This window comes from Coenobita brevimanus, chromosome 98, assembly GCF_032717465.1.
Source record: "Coenobita brevimanus isolate Jiangsu-jjx chromosome 98, ASM3271746v2, whole genome shotgun sequence".
NCBI lineage: Eukaryota > Metazoa > Arthropoda > Malacostraca > Decapoda > Coenobitidae > Coenobita > Coenobita brevimanus.
The window spans coordinates 18,638,292-18,653,776 of NC_137051.1; the positions used below are offsets into that span (position 1 = coordinate 18,638,292).

Below are 15,485 nucleotides of genomic sequence, written 5' to 3' on the forward strand. Positions count from 1 at the left end.
CAGCGTGGTGGACTGAAGAGGTGAAACAGGCTGTGGCACAAAAGAAGAAAGCATACAATGAATGGATGAGAAATAGGGGCGTGGAAGAAGTTGAGAGGCAGAAGAGAGAGTTATATGTAGAAAGAAAGAGAGAGGTGAAAAGATTAGTAAGAGAGAGTAAGAAGAGAGTGGATGAGGAATTTGGAAGGAATTTGAGTGTAAAGTGGAAGGACTGTAAGAAAATGTTCTGGAGAGAGGTGAAAAGAGTAAGACAGGGTGGAAGTGAAGTCAGCAGGGGAGTGAAAGATAAAAATGGTAGATTACTAGTGGAGAAGGGAGAAAAAGTGTGCAGATGAAGAGAACACTTTAAGGAATTGTTGAACGTAGAGGATGGATGTAATGCGAGTATAAGTGGCTGGGGAATGGCTGGGAGAAGGAGGGAGGTGAGAAGACAGGAAGAAATCAGTAGGATAGAAGTTGTGGAAGCAATGAAGAAAGTTAAATCGGGGAAAGCCCCAGGAATTGATGGAGTGTGTGGTGAAATGCTGAAGCATGGGGGAGAGATAGTAGTAGAATGGATGTGGAAGATGTGCAGATTGGCCTGGGAGGAAGGTAGAGTCCCAGAGGATTGGAAGTCAGGTATAATTATTCCCTTGTACAAAGGAAAGGGGGAAAAAGAAGTGTGTGGTAATCATAGGGGCATTTGTCTTCTTAGTATAATAGGAAAAGTGTATGGTAGGATGCTTATAGACAGAGTTAGAGAAAGAACAGAGAAATTAGTTGGAGAAGAACAGGGAGGCTTTAGGAAGGGAAGAGGTTGTGAAGATCAGATACTCATTCTTAGATCTTTAGTGGAAAAGTTTCTAGCGAAGGGAAAGAAGTTGTATGCGACTTTCATGGATTTGGAGAAAGCATATGACAGGGTGGATAGACAAGGATTGTGGAAAGTGTTAAGAATATATGGAGTAGATGGGAAGTTGTTGAATGCTGTGAAGAGTATGTACGATGGTGCGAAGACTGCAGTGCGTGTGGATGGTGAACTAAGTGAATTTTTCTCTTTGAAAGTTGGTTTGAAACAGGGATGTGTCATGTCTCCATGGTTGTTCAATCTGTACATGGATGGGGTAATAAAAGAGGTACAAGGTAGGATAGTGGATGTTGGAGTGGCCCTGGTAAGAGAGGATAGTGTTTGGAAACTCCCTGTATTGTTGTTTGCAGATGATACTGTGTTGTTGAGTGAAGACGAAGGGGAGCTGCAAGGCTTGGTGGATGAGTTTGAGAGAGTGTGTAAGAAACGGAATCTAAAGGTGAATGTAGGGAAGAGTAAAGTGATGGTCTTTGAGAGAGGTGAAGTTAGTGAATGTACAGCGAGGTTGGATGGTGAGGAATTGGAAAATGTGAGTACATTTAAGTACTTGGGTAGTGTGATGAGTAAGGATGGAGGTTTGGAGGGTGAAGTGCTTGAAAGGGTACAGCAGGGAAGAAAGGTTGCTGGTTCTTTGAAAGCAGTGATAAGAAACAGGGAAGTGAGCATGGAAGTGAAAAAGTTACTACATGACAGTATTGTGATACCAACTCTAACGTACGGAAGTGAAGCTTGGACATTGTTGGAAGGACACAAGTCAAGAGTGAGAGCAGTGGAAATGAGTTATTTAAGAGGAGCCTGTGGAGTCACGTGGAGAGACAGGTTGACGAATGAGGATATAAAGGAGCGTTGTGGTGTTGATGTGGATGTGATAGGAAGCGTTATGAGGAACACACTGAGGTGGTTTGGCCATGTGGAGAGGATGGAGGGTGAAAGACTGACGAAGAGAGTGTATGTGAGTGAGGTGGAGGGGGGAAGAGGGAGGGGGAGGCCGAGGATGAGATGGAGGGATGGGGTGGAGAGGTATATGAGAGAGGGGGGTGTGAGTTGGGAGCAGGGCAGTGAAATGGCGGGGGACAGGGCGACTTGGAGGCGATTTGTTTGTGGCCACCCCAAACAGGATTGAGGCATCTGGCAATAGATAGATAGATAGAACCCAACACAGTCTTCCACAGGAGTACCCACTAATGTTTAATAATATCCAGCTCAATCCTGCATCATCCTTAAACATGCTTGGGGTTTCATTCACTCGAGACTTATCTAGGAAAGATCACATTACATCTCTTGTAAAATCTGCTTCCAAGAGATTGGCTGTGTTAAGCCGACTCCGTACCTTCTTTACCCCTGCACAGTTGTTGACTTTATACGTGGGTTTTATTTGCCCCTGTGTAGAGTACAAGTCTCATGTGTGGAGAGGGTCCCCACATACAGCTCTTCTCAATAGGGTGGAGTCAGGCTTTTCGTCTCATTAACTCACCTATTACTTCCTCCCACCAACCTCTTTCTCTTCGCTGCACTGTTGCATCTTTATCTCTTTTCTGTCGCTACTTCAATGGTCACTGCTCCTCTGAACTGTCTGCTTGCATCCCTCCACCTGTACGTCGGGTGCGTAGCACCCGTCTAGCAACAAACTCTCATCCCTTTTCTGTCCAACTCTCTAATGTAAGAGTTAACCGTTACTCCCAGTCCTTCATTTATGCAACAGGTTAACTCTGGAACTGTCTCCCTCTGTCTGTATTTCCTATTTCCTATGATCTCCAGTCTTTCAAATGCAGTGTGTCAAGGCATCTCAAAATGAATGGATCTTGAATTTGGCTCTCTTTTGTGTTGTTTTTGTTTTCTCTTCAAAGGAACGGTATTGTGGGCTCCTGGCCCTTGGTTCCTTCTTTCTTACATTAAAAAAAAAAAAAAAAAAAAAAAATGCATTAAAACATTACAATATTTTAAACAGCAGCCAGTCCAGGCCTCATGCAGTGGACTCACAGTTTATTTTGTTCACACATACATACACACACACACACACACACACACACACACACACACACACACACACACACACACACACACACACACACAGTATGATAACAGAAAGGCAGTTCAGTTTTCGAAAGGGAAAATCATGTGTTACTAATCTATTAAGCTGCCGTGATAGAGTTACAGAAACATTACAGAAAAGAGAAGGATGGGTGGACAGTATCTACCTGTACTGTATTTAGATTTCAGGAAAGCATTTGACAGAGTACTGCACCAAAGACTTTTATGGAAACTGTACCATCAACGAGGTATCCAAGGCAATCTGTACTGTTGGATGCAGGATTTCCTCAGAAAAAAGGGAAATGAGAACAGTATTGAGGGGAAATTACTCATCATGAAGGGAAGTGACTAGCGGAGTGCCAAAGGGCTCAGTGCTGGCACCAATTATGTTTTTAGTATATATAAATGACATAGACAGTAACACTGGAAATTGAATGGGGATAGGGAAAAAAGACTATAACCCATGCACTTAGTGTGTATCTTTAAGGCAATTTAAGGGAGAGCAAGTGAAGAGCTGCTTGTCCTGATGACCAGGGATGTGACAACCTCAGGGTCCAGCATTTGTGTTGTAATCATGTACACTCAAACAAAAATATTGGTGCATATATATCGCATGCAAAACAATCTTGACACAGCAGAGGATGGATACTGCACGATGACCACTGAATGACTGGTCCAACTAACTGTTGACTTGGTCTTTCATAATGCCAAATGTTGTTTGCAAAGAGGTATTTTCTGCCTTATCCACACCAAGTATTGTTAATGAATGCACTTTGTAATGAAAATAGTTTAAAATTCTTAAGACATCACAAGCAGTTCTAATAATTTAGAATATCATCAGACCCCACCTGCATGATTCTTTTTTTCTTTTTTCTTTTTTTTTCTTTTTTTTCCCATCAAGTGTACCTCAAGTTTGCTCCCTTCCCCTCAGATTCATGTCCCTACTGACATCAGAAAGCCCTGCTCGGCATCTCCCCATTCATATAAATTTAGGGAAATTGACAAGAATAATAATGAAGGAACACACAGTCAGTGTAGTTTTCAGTCGTACTGCAATCCACCTGAGCCCCCTTCATAAACCAGAGTCAAGAACTCATGTTGCTGTACAGGATATAAGATCAAGTTTTCAGCAACAGATTCCAACAAAGAGCAGGTTATATATTTACAGTAATAAACATTTTAATACTACTGTATCATGTGGTGTAGTTATAAATTATTCATCCATCCATCATCCAATCCTATGTTGCCCACTGAGGGGTGTAGGAGACCGAGGCTAGGCAAGTTGGTCCTGACATTTAAGATGAGAGTGACCACCCTCACTCATCTCTGAGTGGCATTACGTGAGCAATAAACCCCAACCATCCCTTGGATATAAACATTCACCGGTCCAGTCCAATTGGAGCACCGTAATTATCCACTAAACCACCAGGCGCCAAAATCTGGTTACCACCCAGCATAGTAAATAGTTTCCTGGTGTACAGGAAACCATTTGTCTTGTCACTCAGTGTAGAGTCACCCACAGGTGGAAGGAAGAGGGAAGAATGAAGGAAAGAAAGACAGAAGAGGGAATGTAAAGTCACCCATAGGCAGAAGGGGAAGGAAAGAATGAAGGAAAGAAAGACAGAAGAGGATGGAAGGAAAGAAGGATGGAGGGGAAAGGGCAGACACCCGAGAGCAGCACTACATTGAGTGAGTGGATGGTGAGTGCCCCTACCTACCACAAGTTATATATTATTGCTATGGAAATAGACTGACTTACCAATTGTCTTGCCAATAATGAGTATATCTGGGTTGACATCAAGAGCTTGAAATGACCAGAAGTGTGAGCCAATACGTCCCAGACCTGCCTGTACCTCATCCGCTATGCACAAACCACCAGCTTCATGTACCATCCTGTGAAGTAATATCATCATTATTCAAACCTCCTTTCCCACCCAAAGAGAGGGTTAGGTTGGGTTCAGAGAACAAGAAAGAAAAAATGACAAAGGGAGAAGCAGCCACAGGGCTATACAGTATTACAGCTTGTTAAATTTCTCTTGTTCAGAATAGTACACCCCCATGAGTGCTACTAATATTTTCCAATGCACAGATGGCTAAAATAAGCTTTACCATATGCAAACATTTTCAGTATTATTGCCACACGTATGGTCATCCATTAGATAGCATGGACATGAGCAATCTGCTAGAATTGTGTCTGATGGATATTTGGGGTGGGGGGGTGGGGGAAATGGCCTTTGTAGGAATGTTAATTTATTAAAGAACAAACCAGACAATGGGTGGTACAAGACACTAACTTGTATATTTCCTGTACCCATGTGGATGGTGGGATGATGATGCCTGGAACAGTTAGCATCGGTTCCGCTATGAAACATGCAATCTGTTGGGGATAGTTGTGTTAATAACAGAGTCATCACTAGGATAAATTACACTACTGGCAGGGATGTGTTACAGATGTACTACAAGAACTAATATATACAACTATATTTTCATTAACAGGCATATTTTATGCATCCAGAGGTCAACCAAATGGAACAATGACATTTTCAGTTATAGTGGGCAATATCAGACAATGCTGGAAGAACAAAAATGTCCTTTCTATAAGGGCTGACTGATTATAGTTCACCCACCTTAACATGGTGAAGATTTTCATCCCTTTGCAGCTATTTTCTATGGCTCATTGGCAGAATAAGAGTGTACTTTGGCTGTACATGCTTTCCATAGCATTTTGTCTTAACTAGCATCATATTTTAGTGGTAAGGTAATCTTTTGTTCCAACTTTGCTTTTAAGAAAGATTGAGGGCAATTTTAGGCAAAGTTAAAGTGAACTGAGTATTGTTACTTTGCTTGTAGCCGCATGCATGCATTCCTGTGGTAGTACAATACCTCTGGTGGTTGAAAGTAGCAGTATACTTTATGCAGGGGATGAGACACACCATTTTGTTGTGTATTTTTGTTTCCACACCCATTTGTTGTTTATGGTTCCTTTGTATCAATGATGGTACGTCATGTACCTGTATTATGGTGAATGGAATTGTAGTTTGCAATCCACCAAACTACATATTATCATGCATGAAATTTTGTGCTATAAATAATACCAGGTATTTATAGTTACTGTATGTTACACAAAAAGATGTGGGATACAGTTGAGGAGAAAGGAAGAAAAGTAAGGAAAAAGGATGGCAGGTAAAAAAGAGACTGTAAACTGAGGGGAGAGTGAAGGAAAAAGACCAAGTGCAAGGAGTGTGGTGGAGGAAGAGGATTAAAGCAGAAGGACTAGAAATAGGAGGAGGAGCATATGGGAAGGGGAGGCTAAACTGAGGTGAGAAAAGGAAGAAGGGTAAAGCAGGCAGAGACTGGAGAAATAGGAGGAAATGAAGAACAAAAACTAATCTCCTGAAAAAGAGGAAATGTAGTAATGCACGGAAAAGGCAGAGAATAGGGGGAAAGGGAGATGAGGCGAAGGTCATACCAAAGTAAGAGGTAGGAATGGGACAAAGTCTGGAAGAAAAGAAAATACAGTATAGAGGGAAGGAAATGAGGCAGGGTAGACCAACATTAAGGTTGCAGGAGTGAGCAAGAATTAATGTAAAAGCAGAAATACTGTGCTTGCCTTCTTGCCAGTGTGTCTGATGTTTTGTACAACCTCTCGAGCATCACTGATGTATTTGTCAACTGCCCCTGGGTCCTGCCCCCGGTACAGGTCAGGCATGGCCACTATGTGCACCCAGTCTGCCTTCGCTGTAGCATCAAGTAAAAAGAACAATATCATCATGGTTATGGAACCTCTTTTTAATTATTATCTAAATCTCTTTCTCACCCTAGGATGGGGTGATGTAGGATCCAGAGTGCCAGAAAAAAAAAATTGATAGAAAAGCTAAATAAAATCTACATAACAGAATAAATCACACTCCCATTCTATCACTAGTCAAACCCCCAGAATCCTGATTCCACCTCACAGGCTTAAACATCCACACATACACATTTCATACTACTTATCGATGTGTCACTCCAATGACTGCCACATCATCAGGAAAGAACAGGGGTGCCAAATCCTTGCATACACTCCTGAGTACAAAATTTTTCCAACCAGCTCAGTCTGCTGTCAGTTCCTGAGTCTCATCCATCTCCACACCTCAGTTTTGAACACAGCCATTCACCATATCTATCCACTTTCTTCTTGGCCTACCATGCCTCCTCTCAGCTTCAGACTCACTTAGATATACCCTTTTCACTGCTCTAGTCACATGTGTTCTCTCCACATGACCATGAACACACACTTCATCTCTGGTGTCCACAGACTTCTGTACTCCACATCTTTCACAAATCAAATTATTCCTTGTCCTGTCCCTTTGCGGCACTCCACACACTTTCCTCAGTAGCCTCATTTGTACTCATAATTTTTTACTTTTTCATGCCATACTACATTCTTACACGTATATGTCAGAGTATGTGCTAAACCTCCTTCATGCAAGCCTCTCAGAGCCACTTCACTCAGACTTCCATTCCTTATAAAAGCCTTCATAGCACCAGCCACTTTCCTTACTTCTGCTACTGTGCTTTCTACCTTTTTTGCACATTTATCTGTTTTTTCTGTCACTGCACCCAGGTTCTTAAACTCTCTCACCAATTCAAGCCTTTCTCCACATACTGTACTGTAACTTATTTTAATAATAATAATGGAGGAGTGGGAAGGTGTGAAATGTGTAAGACTGGGAATGAATGGGCGAGGAAGATGCAAGGAAGGAGTTGTTTCGTTGATGAATGAGGTGTGGCAGATTGGAATGAGAGACTGCAAATGTGTCAAATCGAGGTGTATGTATGTCAAATTCAAGTTTGAGAAGGTGAAAGTGGTAGTAATTGTAGCATATGCACCGTGTGAGGACAAGAGTGAGAGAAAGACAGGTTTTGGGATGAGCTGGGTGAAGTAGTGGGAGAAATGCCCAGGAGCTATAAAGTGACTGTAATGGGGGATATGAATGGAAGAGTAAGCACTGGTCCTGAGGATGACATAATGGGATGTTATGGAGGACCAGAAGAAAATGATAATGGGAAGAGACTAAAGGATATGTGTCAGGAGAGGAGGTTGTGCATTTGTAACTCGTATTTCAAACACAGATATGCACATAAATATACATGGTATAGAGGGAACGGGGATCATGTTGAAAGAAGCCTGATTGATTACGTGCTTGTAGAGAGGTCGATGATGGGAATGGTTGGTGATACAAGGGCTGTGAGAGGACGATGTGGAGGTCTGTCAGATCATATTATTGTGGTATGCATGATGAAGCTGAAAGGAGTGAGGTGGATCAGGAGAGAGGAGCAGTCAGGGAGAAAGACTGAAAGTTGAGAAGCTGAGGATCAAAGAAATGGCAGATGATTACAGGCCCAAAGTAGAGGAGGAGTTAAAATTACTGAACTGGAATGAAATGGATCTGGAGAGCCTGTGGAATGCATATTGGGATTGCTTAGTTAGGAATGCTAAAGCGGTGTGTGATGTGGCAAGAGTAACGACAAAGAAGAGGTAGGGCATTGTGGGATGAGGAGGTAACGAAAGCAGTGGAGGAAAAAAGGAGGAAGTGGCTCAAGTGGTTACAGAACAGGGGTTCAGTTGAAATAAGAACTGAATATGTTGAGAGCAAGAAGCACTTAAAGTGGCCAGTGAAGAGGAAAAAGAAAGAGGTAAATGAGGATCTAGGAAGAAAAATGAATGCGAACTACTCTGAAAATAGCAATTTATTCTGGAAAGAGGTATGGAAATGTAGAAGTGAAAGTAGAAAGAAATGTGATGGTGTGAACGATGTAGGTGGTAGATTATTAACCCATGGAGATGAATGAAGGATCAGATGGAAAGAATATTTTGAAAGCCTGATGAATGGGAATAGAGAGAGCAAAGCAGCTGTAAACATGATTGGTTTGGGGGGTATACAGAGAAGGAATGCAGTACCAGGAGACGTGACACTCGCACAGGTGAAGAGTGCTGTGAAGCGGCTGGAAAATGGGAAAGCAGCTGGGGTTGATGAGGTGCATGCAGAGATGCTTAAGTGTAGTGGAGAGAGTGGAATGAAGTGCTTGTTGGAGATATGTAAAAAGGCATGGATAAGTGAAACTGTGCCTGCAGAGTGGAAGAAGGCTGTGATTGTACCCCTGTACAAAAATAAAGGTGAGCGAAGTAAGTGCAAGAATTATCATGGCATAAGTTTATTCAGTGTGGTTGGGCAGGTATATGGAAGAATTATTATAAAGAAGGTAAGAGAGATATCAGAAGTCATAGTGAGTGATGAACAGGGTGGCTTTAGGAGTAGCAGAGGATGTTTGGACCAAATATTTGCAGTGAGACTGATAGTAGAGAAGGCATCTGAGAAGGACCATAAGGTGTTTATGGCATTCATGGATCTGGAAAAAGCATATGACAAAGTAGACAGAGAAGGATTGTGGAAAGTTTTACGCATGTACGGTGTAGAGGGTAAGCTGCTAGGTGCTGTCAAGAGTTTTTATGATGGCATCTACATGAATGGTTCACGATCAGTGTGGGTGTGCGACAAGGTTGTGTGATGTCCCCATGGTTGTTCAGTATATATACGGATAGGGTGATGAGAGAAGTAAAAACACGAGTAATGGAGAGAGGGATGGCGTTGGCAGTGAATTGTGATGCATGGAATATCTCAAATTAGTTGTATGTTGATGATGCAGTACTATTTGCAAGTACCGGACAAGAACTTGGTAGGCTAGTGCAGACTTTGCTGATGTCTGTAAGCATCGTGCTTTGAGAGTAAATGTAGAAAAGAGTAAAGTGATGGTTATTGAGAGAGAAGGTTTCTCCCAGTGCGATATAACAGTGAATGGAGAGAGACTGGAATTGGTGAGATAGTTCAAATACCTGGGTACAATGATAGAAAAGAGAGGAAAATGTGCAAAAGAAGTTGAATGTAGAGTAACACAAGGAAGAAAAGTAGCTGGTGCAATGAAGGCCTTGATAAGAAACAGAGGCTTGAGTGTTGCAGCTGCACAAGGCTTACGTGAAAGAACGTTAGTGCCAACTTTAACATAAGGATGTGAGACTATGGTCATCATCATCATCATTGCCAGACGCCATGTATCCCAAACGGGGTGGTCAAGGCTTAGAGTTACAGTATTTGTTTTACAGGGAGGGGCACTAATCCTCCACCAACCCCACTTGACACGTAGGTGTGGCATGGGACTGCTGAGGAATGTATGTGGAGTACAGAGGGTGGACAGGATACGAAATAATGCGATTCATGAAAGATGCGGAGAGAGGAAATCAGTGGACACCAGAATTGACGAGAGTGTACTGAGATGGTACGGTCATGTGGAGAGAATGGATAACAATTGAGAGGTGAAAAAGGTATATCTGTGCAAATTTGCAGGAGAGAGGAGGTGAGGTAGGTCAAGAAGGTGAAGAGATATGGTGGATGAATGTGTGAGGAAGAGAGATTTGGAAGTTGGTGAGGCTAGGGAACTGACAGGAGATTGAGTTGGCTGGATGAACCCTGTGAGGAAAAGCGCATAATCAGGGATTTTGGCACCCCTTTTTAACATGGCAGCGTCTGGATTGACTATATTGGATACGATTATGTGAAGCTACAGAACGTGGTGAATGTTTTTGGTGTATCCAATAGAGCCAGGATTCTGGGGGCTTGAACAATAAGTGAATGGAAGGATGGCCCATTGGACTGGGCAAATTTGGTCTGTCTGGACATTGCTATTCCTCACCCTGCCTTAGGCTGGGGAAGGAGGTCCAGATGATGATGATGATGATGATGATGATGATGATAATAATAGTCAATCCTTGAGTAACACGGGGTTAAGTAACACGTTTTTGTTCTAACATGGTCGGCATAATGTGACAGGTCATAATCAACATGGGGAAAAACTTAAGCTGATGTGGGAAGTCAGCTGGCCTGGTGACGCAACTTGAAAGTCACATGCGGTGATGTCACCCGCCAGACTTACCATGATGGGCTGGCTTACATCCGGGTACCTGTCCTGGATACACTCAGTCCTTTCTTGCATCTCACTGAATTCTACCTGCACTGTGCAGCAAGATTTTTCTTGTGTTTGAGTGTCAAGCAATGACACTGACTCTTAGTCATGCTGCATGATCAGCTCCAGCCACCCAGAGACTGGCCCATCTTCAAGTGTGCCCAGAGGTATGAGATAGTAAAGGAGTTACAGCAGGGAAAGAGGCAGGTAGAAATGACAAAAAAACAAGGCATGAATGAAAGCACCATCAGAAAGCACCAGGCAGTAAGGTTAGCTCCGTTGTTTCAGCCCTGGACTTCGAATTTTCGACTTAGATGTTGATAAAGGAAGTGCAGGAGCAGCAACATCTCAACAATGACAACAACAACACTGGGGATGGGGGGAGAGGGCCATGGAGCTATGCATCGACAACACGCTGGTACCCTGCCTGACTTTTGTTTTTGTTAATGCTATTTTAATACCATTCATGTTCTTAATTACAGTAGTTATACAGTATCTCTTTCAGTGTTTCAACTGATGGTGGGTATAAGTAAGGGGTAATTTATGTGGGGTAGGGTGGTAAGTAGGGGTAAAAGTGAGAGTTTTGGAAAGTCACCAGAACACTGTAGTACTGTTACATGCAAACATATAGTAATATCTCGATATACAGTACCCCTAGATACGATACCCCAGCTTAACGATGGGGGTAGAAATACCACCGTGCCCTGCCTAATGATGGCCAAACCCTGGTTTAACGATGGATTTTGATTATTTTTACCGATTTTGATGATATTTTAGACTAAAATTGTGTGTTTAGGTTGATTTATACACTGTTTTTAGACTTCGATTACTGTATTTTAGCCACAGGTGGGGTGAACATTGTCATTTTGGGGTACAGTTTACTAAGCTTGATTTTTTCCTGACATATTTGATGATTTTCAGATTTTATTTGTTGGTTTTAGTGAGTCATTTACAGGTGTTTGGCTTAGGTTGCCTTCCTTGACAGCTGCTAGGCCATTTAGATTGGCTTTAAACTTGTTTTTGAGCTCATTTGGGTGGGTTTTGGGCTTGGTTTGGGGGGAAACCCAAGGCTGGTAAATGCTCCACATCACTTTACATGTTAAAAGTACCCCAATATACAATACCCAGCCTAACAATGGGGTTTTACCTAACCAATTACATCGTTAAACCAGGGTATTCTTGTATTGTTTGAGTAACCATGTTTGAGTAGCACAGTCCTTGTCCAGTCCCTGTTGTCCACATTACTCGATGGTAGACTGTACAGTAGACCCCCTGCTTTACTGTACCCTGCTAGACTGGATATCGGATTTAATGAACACTGAGGGCCCCTGGACAAACCATCATACACCTCAGATACCATCCAGTAAATGGGAAAAAAATCACGTGAACCTACCAGACAACTCTGGGCACACCGAAAACGTTTTTGCATTTAATGTACTGTGTACAGTAAACTCTCAGTTATCCGTCGTCACAATATCCAGCCCAGCGCAATACCCAGTGCATTTTGCTTGGCTCTATTAAGGCAATATCCAGAGAAATTAGCCAATATCCAGCACCGAAACAGAAAGCAACCAGCAGTTCTGTGCAATACCTGGTGGCGAAGTGTATCATCTGGCTCACATGCAGGAGCCAGCCAGCGCCCAGGAAAATTCCACAATGTGCCAGCCAAACAGAATGTCTGCAACACGCCAGCCAGTTAGAAAGCAATACGGGAGCAGCCCACTTGGTGTGCTGAGCCTACCGTCGCTCTCTAATTCTCTCCTGTGGATCTCATACAGTGAAGACCTATCTATAAGCTCTGCTCTTGTGACCATGCGGTGGTAAAACCCTAGTGCTGTGACAGTCTGTGGCCTCCCATGCCTCGCTCATTGTTGTTGCAAAGCTTAGGACCTCTCAGTGCTTCATGTCCGAGTGCTCTGTTGTGATTCTGAAATTGCTGTACGTGTAATTACTGCCTCTAGACCACATGGGATTAAGTGCACTGTACTGCCCTGCATGGTGTGCAACTCTATCCTCCACTGATGGCAACACTAGGTGAGTATGTAGTACATTATGTACTGTATTACCGTACTGTATCAGTACTATACAGTAATCCCATGACTATGCGACATAACAGAGCCAAAGGCATGTCTGGGTAATGGCTTCGTCTGGATAATGGACTTCTCCCCTGGCTCCCTTTTGTACATAACCTAATTTTGAAAGTCAGTGTAAAAGGCCACTATAGTATGTCATGAAAACACATGTTCCTGTTGTTTAACAGTACTCTGGTCAAGCAGACTTAAATACCACTGCCAAGCAATTGCCATGGTCAAGCAAAGCCATCAACTACAAACAAGCAATCACCTCTGGGTAAACTACCCATCCAGACAGGGCGGGGCCACTGGGCTATTCCCACTTGGCCAGGCGGAAATGTTCACGTGACCATAATTTCCACCCTGACACAAGCATTTTGTCCAGATATTATGAAAAAAAGGACAAATAATGGTTTCATATAGCCATATCACAGCATCTGGGTAATGGCTGTCCAGATAATCAAGAGATTACTGTATTGTATTGTATGTTTAATTTTCATCTTTTAGGAAAGAGGGTCGAGACGGATAGTACCACATTATCTCATTCTACGCTGAATGTTGAGCCAATGGGGGGTACTAGGCAATATCTGGCATTCTGCAGTAAACATCATGGGTGCTGGCTGAACTATGCCACATAATTTAGTTTCCTGTACTATCCGTTACATGGGCATATGACACAGGCCCACTGGATCACTTCCTGCGCACTGAGTGGCTCAGAATGCAGTTACCAACACTGGCAGCAGTTTTTCCTCACCCACTTGGACTAGTCATGAAGAAGTGCCATGAGAAGGATGTGAAATTTTGGTCCAAGTTAGTGTAAAATGGATTCAGATAAACAAGGAATGTGGAAAGTATTAAGAATATATGGAGTAGATGGGAAGTTGCTGAATGCTGTGAAGAGTATGTATGAGGGTGCTAAGGCTGCAGTACCTGTGGATAGTGAACTGAGTGAATTTTTCTATTTGAAGGTTGGGTTGAAACGGATGTGTCATGTCTCCATGGTTGTTCAATCTGTACATGGATGGGGTTATAAAAGAGATACAAGGTAGGGCAGTGGATGTTGGAGCAGCCCTAATGAGAGAGAGCTGTGAAACTCCCTGTACTGTTGTTTGCAGATGATACTATGTTGTTAAGTGAAGACAAAGGGGAGCTGCAAGGCTTGGTGGATGAGTTTGGGAGAGTGTGTAAGAAACAGAATCTAAAGGTGAATGTAGGGAAGAGTAAAGTTAAGGTCTTCGAGAGAAGTGAAGTCAGTGAATGTACAGTGAGGTTGGAGGATGAGGAAATGGAAAATGTGAGTATGTTTAACTACTTGGGCAGCATGATGAGTAAGGATGGAAGTTTGAAGGGTGAAGTGCTTGAAAGGGTACAGCAAGGAAGAAAGGTTGCTGGTTCCTTGAAAGCAGTGATAAGAAACAAGGAAGTGAGCATGGAAGTGAAAAAGTTACCACGTGACAATACTGTATTGTGATACTAACTCTAACGTATGGAAGTGAAGCTTGAACTTTGTCGAAGGGATAGAAGTCAAGAGGGAGAGCAGTGGAAATGAGTTATTTGAGAGGAGCCTGTGGAGTCACATGGAGAGACTGCCTGGCAAATGATGGAGCGTTGTGGTGTGGGTTGTGGATGTGATGGGGAACGTTAGGAGAAACACACTGAGGTGGTTTGGCCGTGTGGAGAGGATGGAGAGTGAGAGACTGACAAGGAGAGTGTATGTGTGAGAGGTGGAGAGGGAGGGGGAGGCCAAGGATAAGATGGAGGGATGGAGTGGAGAGGTATAATAGAGAGAGGGGGTGTGAGTTGGGTGCAGGGCAGTGACTGGCGGGGGACAGGGTGATGTGAAGGCAATTTTGTTTGTGGCCACCCCTTATGGGATTAAGGCATCCGGCAATATACAGATAGATAGATAGGATACAGATCTCATTTGTAGTACTAGATATGCTGTTTGCCCATTTTTTTTCCATTATGTGGCTGAAATCTTACTTCAGAGGGAAATCATCGGAATTACCTGGGAATTGGCTTTATTAGATCAGGGTTCCCCCCAGTTGATCTGGTACAGAGAGGGTCTACTGTAATAATAATAATAATCATCATTATCATCATCATCATCCAATCCTACATTGCCCCATGAGGTGAATAGGACCCCGGGGCTAGGCAAGTTGGTTCTGACATTTAAGATGAGAGTGACCAGCCTCGCCCATCCCTGAGTGGCATTCCGTGAGCAATATACCCCAACCATCCCTTGGATATAAACCTTCACCAGCTGAATCCGACTGGAGCACCATAATTACTCACTAAACCACCAGGCCCCAAAATTTGGTTATATTGTTACCAGCCAGCATAGCAAATAGCTTCCTGGGATTATTATTTTTGGCTTTTTGAGTAACAAGCCAAAAATAATAATAATAATAATAATAATACAGTAAACCGTCGATATGCAGAACCGTCTTTTAACGAATTTCAGTTTTAATGACCACCTTGAGCTGGCTGAACGTTAAGTTCATGTAATGCATAATTGTTGGGTAAAAGAATGG

The 15,485-nt window shown here is 42.8% G+C and overlaps 1 protein-coding gene across 1 annotated transcript in view; it reads right to left on the minus strand.

Moving 5' to 3' along the window:
• LOC145414252 (5-phosphohydroxy-L-lysine phospho-lyase-like) overlaps nt 1-15,485 on the minus strand; it is a 140,831-nt gene that overhangs the window by 62,233 nt on the left and 63,113 nt on the right. Inside the window, exons 5-7 of the mRNA XM_080283850.1 lie at nt 6,489-6,616; nt 5,173-5,255; nt 4,638-4,771 (exon numbers count right to left, since the gene is read on the minus strand). Coding sequence (XP_080139976.1) covers nt 4,638-4,771; nt 5,173-5,255; nt 6,489-6,616 — 345 coding nt within the window. The remainder of the gene's footprint in view (nt 1-4,637; nt 4,772-5,172; nt 5,256-6,488; nt 6,617-15,485) is intronic.